This window comes from Bufo bufo, chromosome 8 (genome assembly GCF_905171765.1).
Source record: "Bufo bufo chromosome 8, aBufBuf1.1, whole genome shotgun sequence".
Lineage (NCBI taxonomy): Eukaryota > Metazoa > Chordata > Amphibia > Anura > Bufonidae > Bufo > Bufo bufo.
Window position 1 is genome coordinate 20,534,554 of NC_053396.1, and position 15,021 is coordinate 20,549,574.

General features: G+C 46.2%; 1 protein-coding gene across 1 annotated transcript in view; it reads left to right on the forward strand.

Moving 5' to 3' along the window:
* COL27A1 (collagen type XXVII alpha 1 chain) overlaps nucleotides 1–15,021 on the forward strand; it is a 282,597-nt gene that overhangs the window by 210,037 nt on the left and 57,539 nt on the right. The window contains exons 30-37 of the mRNA XM_040404975.1: nucleotides 229–273; nucleotides 368–412; nucleotides 486–539; nucleotides 883–936; nucleotides 3,284–3,337; nucleotides 6,141–6,194; nucleotides 6,776–6,829; nucleotides 7,616–7,723. Of these exons, the coding sequence (XP_040260909.1) occupies nucleotides 229–273; nucleotides 368–412; nucleotides 486–539; nucleotides 883–936; nucleotides 3,284–3,337; nucleotides 6,141–6,194; nucleotides 6,776–6,829; nucleotides 7,616–7,723 (468 nt within the window). The remainder of the gene's footprint in view (nucleotides 1–228; nucleotides 274–367; nucleotides 413–485; nucleotides 540–882; nucleotides 937–3,283; nucleotides 3,338–6,140; nucleotides 6,195–6,775; nucleotides 6,830–7,615; nucleotides 7,724–15,021) is intronic.

Below are 15,021 nucleotides of genomic sequence, written 5' to 3' on the forward strand. Positions count from 1 at the left end.
CTGGACGATGAGCCGTAGTGTTTTGCCTCCCTGGGGAGCACCTGGACGGTCGTACCTTCCTGTCCGCTTCTCTCTTTTTTCCCCCATATGCAGCATATTAAATCTGTAGATAACATGCGCGATGCATCCATGGACCACTGATTAACCGTATCTCCAAGTCTCAAGTAATCATTCCACCTTGGTGACGTCTCTGAGATAATATTCACCTGTTACAAATCCCGTTTCTAGGGACCTCAAGGACCACAGGGCAAAGAAGGACCAGTTGGGCAACAGGTATGTAATGCTTTTGGAAATCCCAATATAACAGACATGGAGCACAATATCATTGAGCGTGAAACACTTACAGTAAGATGTTTCTTACATTCAGGGCAAGATGGGAGAAAGAGGACCTGTCGGGCCACGTGGTTTTCCAGTAAGTGACCACACAGTGATGTTCATTTTGATCTTCGCTTGACCAGTCTTATTCACATATACTATTTTTACAGGGTGTAACAGGACCCTCTGGCTCATCGGGGGAAAAAGGAATTCCAGGGAACCCGGTGAGGATCACGCACCATTTTTGGTTGCTTTTGGCCTTCGTTTCCTGTTTTCTATGACCAGTATCAGACCTGTTTTTGGCCTTCGTTTCCCACTTTCTGTGACAAGTATCAGACCTATATAATGTGGTATTAGCCAGCCAGACTACAATAGACAAGCTTAGAAGTCATCTTATAACCCATTGCAAGAGCCAAAAACCATTTTGGCTGGTTCGTTGAATCAGTCCCTCTGGGGTTGTTGAATTCAGGGATGGGTCACCCAAGTTTCTTCTTCTTTCTGTGCATATTTATTACAGCACCAGTATATCATGTTGGTATTTCCAAACTAAAGTCATCTACTTTTTAGGGACCACCAGGACCTCAAGGACTTGTCGGGGCTTTGGGTGAAATTGGACATAAGGTAATACTGAAAAATACAAATTTTTAAAAATACTAAACTTTAAAAGCAAATATGTGTGTGATTTATGCTCTTTATTGGGATCTTGACCATTTGAATATATTAGTTTGACATTTTTGTCTTTGGCGGAACCTCAGATATACTGAGGATCTCAAAAAGTAGTGCAAAGGAAAATTGGAGTACCTGCCCACTTTTGCCTTAGGGTACTTTCACACTAGTGGTGTTCGGATCCGGAAAACCGTATGCAAACGGAAATCATTTTTTTCCGGATCCGTTAGACGTGGCAATTTCCGGAACACTTGCTACCGGATCTGGCATTAATACATCTCTATTAATACATCCCGGCAAGTACGGTAGTGTCCCGGTATTTTGTCCGGAAAATACCGTACAAGGGACGGAACGGAAGACATCCTGATGCATACTGAACGGACTGCTTGCCATTCAGAATGCATTAGGACAAAACTGATGCGTTTTTTTCCGGTATTGAGACCCTTTACCGGATTTCAATACCAGAAAAGAATAACGCTAGTGTGAAAGTACCCTTAAACTGTCTTCTTTCGCCTCTATTACATCTAGGTGACCACTTCTACATGTGGACACATGGTTGGCTTAGTATGGTCGGGAACATTGTTTCCACATTCTTGAGTTTATCCTAAATAATATGAACATACAAACCAAATGTTAAGGCCATTATAAACTCATTACATTTTAGAAATTCAGCCCAAAAGGGCAATTAGGGGTCAGGAATTGAAAAACTGGCTCCGAGTTCTGGCTCCAGTACAACTTGCATGAACTTCCTCTGTAGCTGAAGACTAGAGATAGGATGAGAACCTATGAACTGAGCTGGGTAGTAACGGAGCGTATGTGTTGGTGAAGGTCAGGTACAGCCCAGATCTGACAATACGGATTTTTCTGGGGCAAATGTTGCGGAGTAGACCATTGTTGTACAGTTGACTTTAATCGCCAGTACTAGAACGTGGAGCAGTGCACATCACATCACCGGTTATGCAGCATCTTCGCCGCTTACGTCAGGGACATCGCCTCGTACTCATAAATATGCGGTGACGTTAACCATAAATCCGCAGCCAGAGGTTAAAAGACAATGGGGCAGATTTACTAACACTGTCTAAGATTTAGAGAGTGTAAATTTAGACTAGACAGTGTACAGATGTGCCAGACTTATCCAAGTGGCTGATGCTGGATGATGAATTTGGTGCATCTTTGTCTGTCTAGTCTTCGAGTTTATAATATCCATTAGTTGGCTGACTTTGTGCCAGAATTTTGTGCGACTAAATAAGCAACTTAAAAGGTACCTAAATCTTTGCTGAAAACACAGTGGTGCTCAGAGATCTCTGCTGGGCATGTAAAGTACGGAGACGATGAATGCTGAGGGGTCAGAGGGCTAACTCGCCCACGTTGTCAAAGTGATCCTCTGGTTGGGGAAAGAGCAGAACACTTACCTGGTGCCTTCCTTTTCATCTTTTTAGCTGGAGGTCCATCAGTTCCCGGGTTCCTCTTCTGCCATCCAACATGGCCGCACCGCTTCTCAGGCTATCTGGAGAACACTGTGCATTCGGTAGTCCAGGAAACTTCCTGCTGCTCTCGGATTGGCCGGCACTGCTCACATGAACAGTGTCTACCAATCCAAGACCAGGGCAGGACAAGTAGGAAGTGCCATAGGCTACCGAAGCACAGTGTGCGCATCAGGTAGTCTGAGAAGCGGTGCGGCCATACTGGATGACAGAAGAGGAGCCCAAGAACTAGCAGATCTGCAAATGAAAAGGAGGGCACCATGTAAATGTTTTGTTCTGTTCGAGCTGAAAGCATATGGCAATAACAGCATCAGAACAAGTTATAATGGGCCGTGGGGTTGGACCTGCCCACAAGGGGCTCAGGCTCTGACACAGTAATGGGATCCAGGTCGGTGAAACGCAAGCCTATGTGGTTTACTGTGGAGCCAATCACTTACCATCACAGACTGGTGTGTACAATGATAACAACTGGGGCTGCATATGTTCTGTACAGATGGAGGCTGGGCCCTCAGCATCATTTCCTCTAGGGGGGCCAAAGAACGCCAGGCAGGCACTGCTGGGCCACAACAAAAGTACATGGCCTCCACAAATATTCTGACAAAAAAGACGTATGACATATCAAAGGGCGCTAGCACATATGGCGATGTGCTTCCTTTCATGTCTAATTTTCATCTCTTTGTGAGTAAACAGCTCAGATTATAATACACAGCGCCCTTATTTCACGTGTCGGATGCAGTAGCCAGAACTTGTAGCATAACTAGAATATCCGGTAGAGGCTTTTCAAATGTGCAATTTTTTATTTATTTTTTGCATTTTAGGGATCACCAGGGGCAAAGGGAGAACCAGGGCCACCAGGTGAACTAGGAATGAAGGTGAGTGGTTCATCTGTGTGGTAAGAGTCATCAAGAAGATATGGCAGACAATATGATTTATGCAAAGTGTTTACTATGTAAAATGTCCTCCAGTACCTTGTGCAAATCAGACAAAATGCCTGGAGAACCCCTTTAAAGATATTTTCCTGGACTTACTGGTAAATATTGATGGATTATCCTCAGGATAAGTTATCGATATTAGATGATTAAGGGTCAAATTTCCAGCACTCCAGCCAATCAGCTGTTTGATGGGTGAGCATTGCAGACTCAGGGGCCCATTCAGACGGCCGTGGTGCTTTGCGGATCCGCACATGGCTGCAACCATAATGGAAAATGCCTATTGCAATTGCGGACAAGACTAGGACATGTTCTATCTGGACCACGGATGCGGACAGCACACTGGTACCAAACCAGAGATATAAGCAGCCCCACCCCCGTCAGTCTGGAAGAGAATGAGGGACAGCTGGCTATTAAGAGGTTAAAATAAATGCTTACGTATTTAATGTAATTGCAGGGCTTGTCTCTGGTTAGCTGTATGCGAGGATACACACTGCTCTGGGTACTGTGGGAAGTTATCTGCGTTCTGATTGGTCCTGCTAGTTCATGTGAGGAGAGCAAGGGCTTATGGGAAGTGAGGGAAATACAGGATGGCCTCAAGGAAGGGCAAAGATCATGACAGGAAGAGCAGCAGAGGCCATCTTAGGAAGTTGCTGAAATAGAGGCACAGAGAAATATGGTTGCTAAGGGCTGAATACAAACATCAGAAAGGTAAAGTTAGCTGAAAAATGCAGCTTCATGAATATGTTAGGAATTTCATTTTTGGAAGTGAAATGGCAGTTACACTTTAAGCATACACTTGGTAGGTTGGCAAGAAGTAAGGGACAGATAGTAGGCAGTAACACAAGGCTGAGGGATCAGACTACGCAGGGTTTGTTTGTAGTCTGTAACCTTGGAGACGCCCAGATCTACACGGGAACTGTAGACAGAAAATATGGGGATACTTTTTAACCTAGACTTTGCAAAGCTGTTCTAAGGGTAGATGCGCTGGAGCAAGACGACCACATTTTGTACATCCCATCAGTGTGTTTTGCCGCCAGCAGAGCATAGTTTGTCTTCTTGTCCCCCGCGCTCTGTTGGAGATAGAGGTGACCAGGGCAGCCTAACCACCTGGGGATCCAGAGCAGCTGGATACCTTTGTGATGGACTTTTGGTCTTATCCCAAAGGCCTTTTTGCTTTTCATGTCCTCCTGTTTATTTTGGAGGGTACGTCATGCGGCCTTCATACTTCTTATTGTACCTCTACATTTTATGTCAACCCCCCACTTCATTGTTTTTGGCAAGCCGTCCCTGGCTTAGGACAGAAGCTACTGTTCCCCTTTTGTGACAGAGGTGAAACTCAAACCGTCCTCCCCGCCCGTCCTTTTATTTGGGAACAAAACCCCATTGATGTGCGCCGTCCTGCCATTCTGAAATGGGAAGCTCACAGTAGCCGACGGCTCTCAGCGGCTGCCAGCGTGCGGCTCTTATCTCAGCTGGACAGAGGACGCGCTCTGGATATATTGCACATGCTCCATGGGCTGCACATATCCATGAATTGCATAGCCTGAGACCTCGAGTCTGCTTTGGACACAGATGTCTTTCCCAAGCGTGTTCCCTGCGTCGAACAGCAGTAGTTTGTTTTCTGAACAAAGGGTCAGAGCTTTACAGCAACAAACCAAGGAATATTTATAGTGTAAAAACAGGAAGAAAGAAAAGTCTGGATTTGGACCTGCGCTTTAATATAGAAAATTCCATGTAACATGAACCCGTGCCCAGAATGGGGCTTCAGCTGTTCCCAATGCTGAAATCTGCTTCTTCTCCTTGTTCTTAAAGGGGTTTTCCAAGACAGGGAATAGGTCATCAGTATCTGATTACTGGGGGACCGACACCTGGGACCCCCGTCAATCAGCAGTTTGAGAAGGCTTACAGTAGCGCCGCGGCCTTCTCGCAGTTTGTGACGTCACTTCCGTCGGTCTCATGGCCTAGGCGCAGCTCAGCCCCATCAAAGTGAATAGGGCTGAGCTGCAATACCAAGCACAGCCACTATCAAATGGATGGCGCTACAAATGTCGGTGCTTTGTCAGACCCCCACCGATCAGATACTGATCACCTGTCCAGAGGATAGCCTTGGAAAACCGTTTTAATAGGAATTATGTCCTTTGTGTTGTTGCGGGGACACTATACAGCAGCTGCCAATACTCACCCCTATGTGTGTAGGGTAAGGGTATGTTCACACGGCTAAAATCTGCCACTGATTCAGCAGCGGAAAATGGGCATTTTCAGCGGCTAAATCCACAACGGTTTCCCCCATTGACTTTAATGTTAAAAACTCCACTAGAAAGGGATGAGGTTTTTTCAGAAGAACACTTGGGGAGGGACCTGTTACTTCTTGGAAGCAGATTTGATTGTGGATTTCATAGAAGTCAATGGGGAAGCTGGAAAACCTTGACCAAAAAAAAAAACGCAACGTGTAAAAACGTCTCTGAAACCTCCACCAAAACCACCTGTTTTCAGCTTCTAATCTTCCGGTAATTTTGCCGTGCGAACCTAATGTGGGCAGACATCCAGCTTGACTCCCTGTCAGTGATCGCTACGAAGATCTCTACAGTCTTCCCACCCCGGGAATAAGGATTCTCATTCAACTGCACGGCGATGCTAGCTTTTCATCATTGGGTTTAACGTCCCTTTAAATTCCAGTTTGGATCTTGCCTTTGTAAATTGTAGATGGTGTAGATGCTGATCACCTCTATTGTTCTATCCCCAGGGAGATATTGGTCCATTGGGAATACCCGGAGAACAAGGTCTCATAGGCCAGAGAGTGAGTATACTTATAGAATTGCATTTCGCATACGGTCCCTCATAGTCCTGCCCCAGTGCAATGTACGATTGGTTTGAGGGCAGGATCTCTGCATGTGACAACTTTCCCGTTAGGCCTACCATTATGCAGTAAAACCTAAGCAGTCCTATAGTGCCCCCTGCTGGGCATTGTTTACTTGGCATTCCAACTAAGCACCGGATTTTGGATTTCCCATCTTATCAATGGCATTTCACTAGTATATGACATCACTGTGATCCTGAGAATGACCGGGATGCAGCACTGCTTTAGCACCGCATCCCCTTATACCCTTCACAGTCGGGTGACCATTCACTTAAATGGGGCCACAATAGTTCCATACGGAGTGGTTGTCCGAGGAGCTATTGTGCACAGGAAAAATAGTGAAGGTGGACACAGCGCTGTATCCCCTTTATTCCTAGGACTGTGGGGTCCTAGAGGTCAGAGACCCGCCTGATGATGACAAGTGACCGTGTTCCCAATTCCATTGTTCAGTCATCAGCGTATGCTGTATGTATAGTCATTTATGTTGGGACTTTTTCACTCACCATGATCTGTATCTGCAGGGGGAACCAGGCCTCGAAGGGGACAGTGGACAGATGGGCCCTGATGGACTGAAGGTGAGTGCTTATATAATGGACTGAGGATGGGGCTCATTGTTCTCCCCCTGACGAGGTGCATTTGCAGAAACCTCTCATCCATCAGCAAGAACATGAGGAAGAGCTGGAAAGTGCAATCCCTATGTGATAGAGGCTGCTGTATGCACATGTCTGCTCACAGTCTGTGTGCGATCCGGATACCGATGCGAAAATACGGTCTCTTATGGATGAGGGCTGTTATATCAGGACATTCTATTGTGTGAATAAGGGAACATTCCCACGTCCGCAAAATGGGTCAGCATCCGTTCTGCAATTTTGCGGAACAGGTGCGGACCCATTCATTTTCAATGGGGCCGGAATGTGCTGTCCGCATCCGCAAAATGCGGAACGCACATTGCCGGTGTCTGTGTTTTGCGGATCCGCAAAATACATACGGACGTGTGAATGGACTGTTTGCATCTGATCATTAGAGGATGACCGATGGTCGTGACGTCACTGGCCTAGGATAAGCAGCGAGAAGGCCGTAGCACCCAGGCCTTCTCGAACAGCTGACCGGCGGGGGTCCCGGGTGTCAGACCCCCACCGATCAGATGCTGATGACCTATCCTGAGGATAGGTCTTCACTTACAAACAGTCGGATAATGTCGCTTCCACAGTTGCATCTTTTTTTTTTTTGTGTGTGATCTTATGACGGGTACCGTCTTAGAGAAACAAGCTTGCAATTTTAACTAAAAAGTAGCATTTTTAATTTTGTACAATTATAGAAATTACATGTATCCTGATTTGCGTTTCTTCTATATGTAATAGGGTGAAAAAGGCGAGCCGGGGCCTGACGGAGAGAAGGGAGAAAAAGGTGCCATTGGCTTAATAGGAAAGGATGGGCCTCCCGGTTTCAATGGAATCCCAGGTGTCAGAGTGAGTACTTATATTGATGGGTAGGTCTAATTTATCTAACTACAGGCGACATGCCACGGACACTAATATGGTGCAGACAACCGGCAGGTGTCCGTCATCTGTTTTGTCCCGTCTCCACTTCCCATGAAGCGACATTTAGTGGATTATGATTTACGGCGCAGTCAGAGCGGGAGTATTGTTTCTTGTGTCCAATCCCTTGCTGTGTGAAGAAGACTTCGCCGTCATAAATCTCAGTGGGAATCTGGATCGCTATTAATGACTTTAGGGACAGCAGGCGGTCGAGAGGCCACGCTACATGGTTTCATCAGGCTTTACGCTGCTGACAGACGGATAACATCTGAATTGGACTTTACAGGCATTTCGCAGCTGTACTGCGATTGCACAAAATCGAGCAGAGCAGCTGGGTACCCCCCCCCCTTCCCCTTCCCCTTTAACACCACCCCCACCCCAAGCACCTGCATGTCTCAAGCACAGTCTTCTGTGTCCGTCTCGTTGTCTATCGCACGCAGTCATTCGCACGCCTACGTTTTGTAAACTTGCAAATTAAAAGTAGTTTTACTTGGCCGGACTGCAGGATGATCTAAATCTGCTCAGTGCCCAGGACATAGTTGTAAAAACGGTTCAGAGAAAAGTCCTCCTTTACAACAAGACTCGGCCGTAGATGAATTTATCCTGATTAGGTGTATGTTGTGCAGAGATTTAGAGGAACCCATTCACCGGGAGGGACCCCATATCACTGGTGCATTTTGTAGCTCCCCTATAGCCTGTGGGCACCGCTTCTTCATTCACCAGTCCCGGGTTTCTGTATCCTGCCTCCTGCTCTCCCCTTCACTGGGGTTGTTTTGCTGCGGCCTCTCTTCCTGTGCCTGTAGGACACACACGCACACCCTAATCTCCAGCCTATGGCTGGCTATCTAAGTGTACTTAAGGCGCCTTCCCCCTGTGGGCTGGTGCCTGAGCAGTAGGTTTTCTAGTGTACTACTATCCTGCAAAGTTGTCTTTTCTGTGATCTGCCCATGTACTGATTTCCTTCTCGTTTTCTGGTTTCTAACCTGCTGCCTGACCTGTGCCTGACTTCTGTATTGACCCTTTGCTGCCTGACCTGTCCTCTGACTATGTACCGTTCTGCTCATACTCTGCCTGTCCCTGACTACAGTATTGCCCGACCCCTCGGTGGTCTGTACTAGTGTCTCCGACCCCCATGGGTCAGGTGTCTCTGATCCCCATGGGTCATTAGTCGCTACAGCAACTACTCCAGGAGGTAGTGGCCTGGTGGTTTCCCTGCAGCAAAGTCCGGATCCCTGTACAGGGGTTAAAGGGTGGAAACCAGGGGACTGCCAGGATATCACCCTTAGGGCTCATGCACACGAAGGTATTTTCTTTCCGTGTCCATTCCGTTTTTCTTTTTTGCGGACCGTATGCAGAACCATTCATTTCCATTACTCCGTGTGCATTCCATTTCCATATGTCCGTATTTCCGTTACGCAAAAAAATAGAACATGTCCTATTATTGTCCGCATTACGGACAAGGATAGGACTTTCCTATTCCGTTCCGCAAAATACACAGTGGCTCCACACCCACTGCCATAATAGCTCCTTTGAAAATTTTTGATTATTTATATAGCATCAAAGTTTTTTGCAGCGCTGTACAGATATCGTCAGCCTCACATCAGTGCCTGTCTCCAGTGGGGCTTTCAGACTAATTTCCATCTCAAATGCTAGGACTGATTTCACAGGAAGCTAACCTCGCCAATTAACCTGTATCCAAACTCCATGCAGATGTCGGCCTTGGTCTGATTAGACTAAAGCTACAATACAGTTTCAATAGCTGTCGGACCAACATTCACAGCTTGAACTGTTTTTTTTTTTTGCTCCTAACACAAATGTGAAATCTCTAAAATATGAACGAAACCCCCCACAAATTAGCATCCTTCAAGAAATCTAACCACCATAGAGAGTAGTACACAGAGAAGTTAATGGGAGAGCCTCTACAGAGAACGAGGCAGTCATTTGGCTTAACCTCTCCACTTCTGTATAGTCTAAAAGCCTACATTTGGCAGTCTCGATGTGGGGTTTGTGCAAAAACTGCAGAACAGAAGGATCATTGAAGTGCACTTTGGAGCAGTATACAGCCGTCAAACTGTCCTGCACAACCCTCACGGTCTCTAAAAGGCCAGATCCTGCTATTATTGAGCATAAGGGGCTTTAAAATGGACAATCCCTTTAAAGCACTGTATGAGGTCATCTGACCCATCTTCACCACAGCAGTCCTTTCATCTCTTAGAGTTTGTGAAGAGATTTTACAGGCCCCAGTGGTATAACGCAGATATGGAGAATGCAGAAAAACATCTCTCAGACCGTGGTGCTCGTTGCTCTGTAGACAAGATATTTATGTAGATGACCCAATAACTTGCAGCTGTTGGCGCTCCTCGGTAAAGGCCAGACTTTTCTATTGCCCCTCCTGTATTAGTTACCTCGATCTTAGAGGAATTCATCACTTTTTAGGTCCTGGTTGTTCGGGATTTGTCAAATGACCCTACATACCCAGCTTTTGGCCATGTAGTCAACATGGCGGACACAGCACCTTATAGACAGGCAGGCACCAGTTTCAAAGTACCCTCTCCATGAACCTACTAAAATACTTTTTGGAATTTGACCGGGGTAACCCGGTGTAACCTGAGGAACCATGCTCAGAACCAAACCATTTTGAAAAGTTATGTACACCCTTGCATTTATTTTTTTTTATATATTTTTTGTTCATTTGCTAAACACAAAATTAAGCAACTTTCTAAATATTCTTTATTTAAAATTTCCTACCATTTTTTTCTGTTACAGAGTGTGTGTAAGTGCTTCACCTAGCTACCGATGCTGCTGAACCTGACATAAATCAGTCCGGGCGCCAGTTCCGTTTCACTCTGCATCCCCCTCCCTTCTCTCTTTGTTAGAAATAGCAGACAGAGGTTGTACTTGGTAGATCAGAGTGTGGAGAGAGGGGAAAGAATCCAACGAGGGCTGCTCACATATACTGTAGATAAAGAGGGAAGACAGCAGTATCCTGGACACACATACCATACATCCAGCATGTATTCCTGGGAGGAACACATCCACATGTGAAAAATCCAGATGTGCGGTGCGGAACGGAGGCACGGAACCCCACGGAAGGACTACGGAGTGCTTCCGGGGTGTTTCTGTCCGTACCTCCGCACCTCAAAAAAATAGAACATGTTTTATTTTTTTGCGGTGTGGATGGATCACGGACCCATTCGAGTTGAATGAGTCTCGATCCGTCCCGGTCACCTCAAAGACGTTGCCCGTTCATTGGGGACCACAAATTGCGGTCGCCAGTGCATACAACGGCCGTGTGCATGAAGCCTTATCCTGTGCTGGATATGCATTTCTATTAAATGGGAACTTGGCCAAAATTTCAATTGAGGTCTTGAAGTAATTGTATTGCTCCACACAATTCCCATTTCATTCACGTATACATATTTTGTAACTGATGACCTCTCCTCCCGACACCAGGGACCCCCGCCGATCAGCTGTTTGTGAAGGCACCGCCGCTCCTGTCAGCGTCACTGCCTTCTCTCAACTCACATAGGACAGCGGCTGTGCGTGGTATCACAGCTCAGCTCCATTCACTTTTATGAGGTTGAGCTGCGCCTAGGCCATGTGACCGATGAACGTGACGTCACTCGACCTAGGAAAAGCTGAGAAGGCCACGGCACTACTGCAAGCACCAGTGTCTTCTCAAAGAGCTGATCAGCGGGGGGTCCCAGGTGTTGGACCACCCCACTGATCAGATACTGATGACCTATCCAGAGTATAGGTCATCAGTAAAAAAAAAAAACTCTTGGAAATCCCCTTTAAAGCTCATATATCTCCAGTCCACTGGATATCATGTGGGGAAACATGGCAGTCACAGAGTTAAGTCACTGTCTGCTCGGTCCGAGGTTAAGCCAGCTGGCGCGAAGTCTAGCACTCGGTTCCAGCAGCTCTGCAGAGTGATTTTTTGGTCCCAGGACAAGCCTGAGATTGGGTATCAGTTCCAGGAAAGTCATCCTAGAGTGTGTGAGAAATCGGAGCCTGCCTTTTTGGAATCCCTCTTTTGACAAGCAAACCCCGTCCAACATGTTATGAGGGTGCTCGGAGGGGTGTGTGACCACGCACCTTGCTCTCTGTACATACTTACATGATCAGTGACCTTCACTGGAAGCTTCAGCATCATGGTACCGTCATGTCACCATCGTCTACCCGTTAGTTGCCAGAAGCAGTCAATGGCTGGCACAAGTAACTCGTTGCTGCTTTCTAAGAACTGTGTATTTCAATTGTCCGGTAATTGTCAAACAAACAAGATTGATGAATGCGGCCTGTTTATATACAGCGTGATAGGAAGAGTATACATGACAGACATGTTCCAGGAGAACCGTGCCACCTGCTCAGAAGAAGCTGCCTCGTGGTCACCGCTGTGGACAAGTAGAGAGGTTGCATATCTTTCCCTACCCTTAACAGATGTTAGAGGGATTGTCCAGGATTGCAGAAATATGATCACTTTCTTCTAGAAACAGCGCCAAACCTGTCCAAGCTCAGCACCATTGAAGTGAATGGGGCTGAGCTACAGTACCACACACGACCTGTAGACAGGTTTTGCGCTCCTTTTGAAGAAAGCAGCTATGCTTTTGTAATGTTGGATAATCCCAATTTTTGGAAAAACTAGTTTGAAGATTTAATGTACCGAACTGGAACATAAGGGCATGTCAAAGTTGAAGATAATGGAAGAAGGCATGTTATGTAATCCCATATACCCCCCCCCCCATCCTAAAACGAAAGGAGCACTGAATTGTTTGAAACTATATGTGCTAGAAATGAACGCTCATTCTACACCAAAGGGGAGTTCTTGGCCAGAACTAGGAGTTATTTTCAATACTTGGGCCACAGATTTAATCTACATTCACATGCTTCCACCGTGCCCATGTTGCAGACCGCAAATTGCCTTAATGGGTCCGCGATCCACAAGATGTGTCCTATCTTTTGCGATGCAGACACAAAAGCCCTTCCGTGGGTTTCTGAGTCCGTGCCACAAAAGGTAGGACAAGTCGTATCTTTCGCCGCCTCTTGCGGATCGCGGACCCATAGAAGGCAGTGGGTCCGCACCGCGGTACTGTGTGTGTGCAGTCCGCAACAGGGGCACGGCAGCAGCACAGTTGTGTCTGTGAGACTCTCGTAAGAGCCCCTGCCAATGTAGTCAGCACATTGCTAGTGTCAATATCTATCCACCAGTGGGCATATACCATCTAAGTAGTAGAAACACATATTGGGGGCTAAAAAAGAAGCCGGGGATGGACCATCATCAGCCAGATAGACCAGGAGTGAGAGAACCCCTAGGAATGGTGAATCGCAGCTACCAGGGGCTCAATGGCTAGAACAAATAAATGAGGAAAGGGGGCATCCTTGCTTTGTTTCCCCCTCTAAAGTAAAGGGTGTGTAGATATCAAGATTGGTTCTAATTCTAGAGATAGGGGATTCATAAAATTCAGTTAGATAGAAGTTCCCATAAATACCGCCACTCAACAGAATAAAAGGCCTTGCGTGTGTCCAGAGATACTATAAAACCACCTCACGGCTCCTCTTGTTAGGCCGCAATATTTAAGTGCAAACATTGAATATTCATGTCTGTTGCTTTACCCGGCATAAAGCCGGTCTGCTCGGGGCGTATCAGGGACAGGATGACTGTGTTTAATCCGGTAGCAGTCTGTACCTGCTGCTGCCGCCCTGCGTCCCTCCACCTTCAGCATTGCTATGGTTTATCCCTCCTTGGTTTCTGTATTCTGATATTCCCCTCAGAACTGCAAGGGTTAATACTCTTGGTTTCTGTGTGCACCAGCTTGACTAATGGGCTAATCAGCCCTGCTATATATTCTGTGTGGTGTGTTCCACCCCTGGCCTGAGCAACAGGTTCTGTCTGGTGTTTCTAGTCAGTTGGGTCCTGTGAATGAGCTATGATCCATTTGTCCGTGGACTGTGCCTGACTTATGCCTGACTTCCTAATCTGTCTGCCTTCTGACCTGACCTATGCCTGATACCCTGGCCTGTTTATCTGCTTGTTGCCTGGATCTTGACCGTCTACCGCCTGACTTGACATGTGCCTGTTCACTGTACTGATCCTGTGCCTTCTGCCCTGACCTTTGGTCTGTTTCACAGATTTACATAAACTGTTCCTGCCCTGACCTTTGGTCTGTTTCACAGATTTACATAAACTGTTCCTGCCCTGACCTCAGCCTGTTATTGACTGCAAGTTTTCCTGTACACTTGGTGCCAGGCACCATTATCTCTGACCAACCACAGAAGGACTATTCCAAGAGGTAGCAGCCTGGTGGCTCCCCTGCACAAAAGGCTGCATAGAGGTTAAAGGGTGAAAACCAGGGGACTGCCAGGATAAAACCCTCAGGAATAGCCCAAAGTCAAACCTGTTGGCACAGTGGCTGCATGACCATTGTCTGTGATGGTAACTAAGGTTTTGGCAAGAATTTTAATATCTGATTTTAGAAGTGAAATTGGGTGGTAGGAATCTGGGGTTAAACGATCCTTCCCTGGCTTCAACAATAAAACTAATAGAGCCTCACACATGGCTATAAGGGGTGTGCCTCTTTCATAAGCCGCTTCATTTATCTCCCGTAGCCGAGGCTTAATAATATCAGTTCGTTTTATACCATTCTTCTACCAAGCCATTAAGTCCTGGAGTTTTACCAGAAGATGATGATTTAATTGGTGCCTCGGTGATCGGATCTTCTAATGGCGATGCCTGAACTGCAGATGAATGACATGCCGGTAGCTCAGAGAAGGATGAATTGACCACATCCAAAGACACTACACACTTGGAACTGTGCAGATTTGTAGAAAAGTCTCTAAATACATTTATGTCTAACGGATCAGCACGTTGGATTCCAACGCCGTCTGTAACACTTGGAATCGAGGCACAGGGTCTGTCAACAATAAGTAGGCCAGAAGTTGGCGATTCTCATCACCAAATTAAAAAATTAGCCTTTCTTTAGAGAATTTTTCTTGGATTGCTCTTTGGTTAATAACAGTAGCTCTCTCTGAGCTTGTATTTAGATTTCTTTAGATTTTAGTTTCAGAGACTTAGATCCCTTTTCTTTAAAGGCTACGGACACCTTTGGTGCAATTTTATTTATGATTGCATTTCACTCATTTTGGTCCAAAAATAATTTTTTTCAATTGGTCTTTATTAAAAATGTTTAGATGTTTCTGAGATACAGTGGTTAAAAATCAGTCGGTTTGCA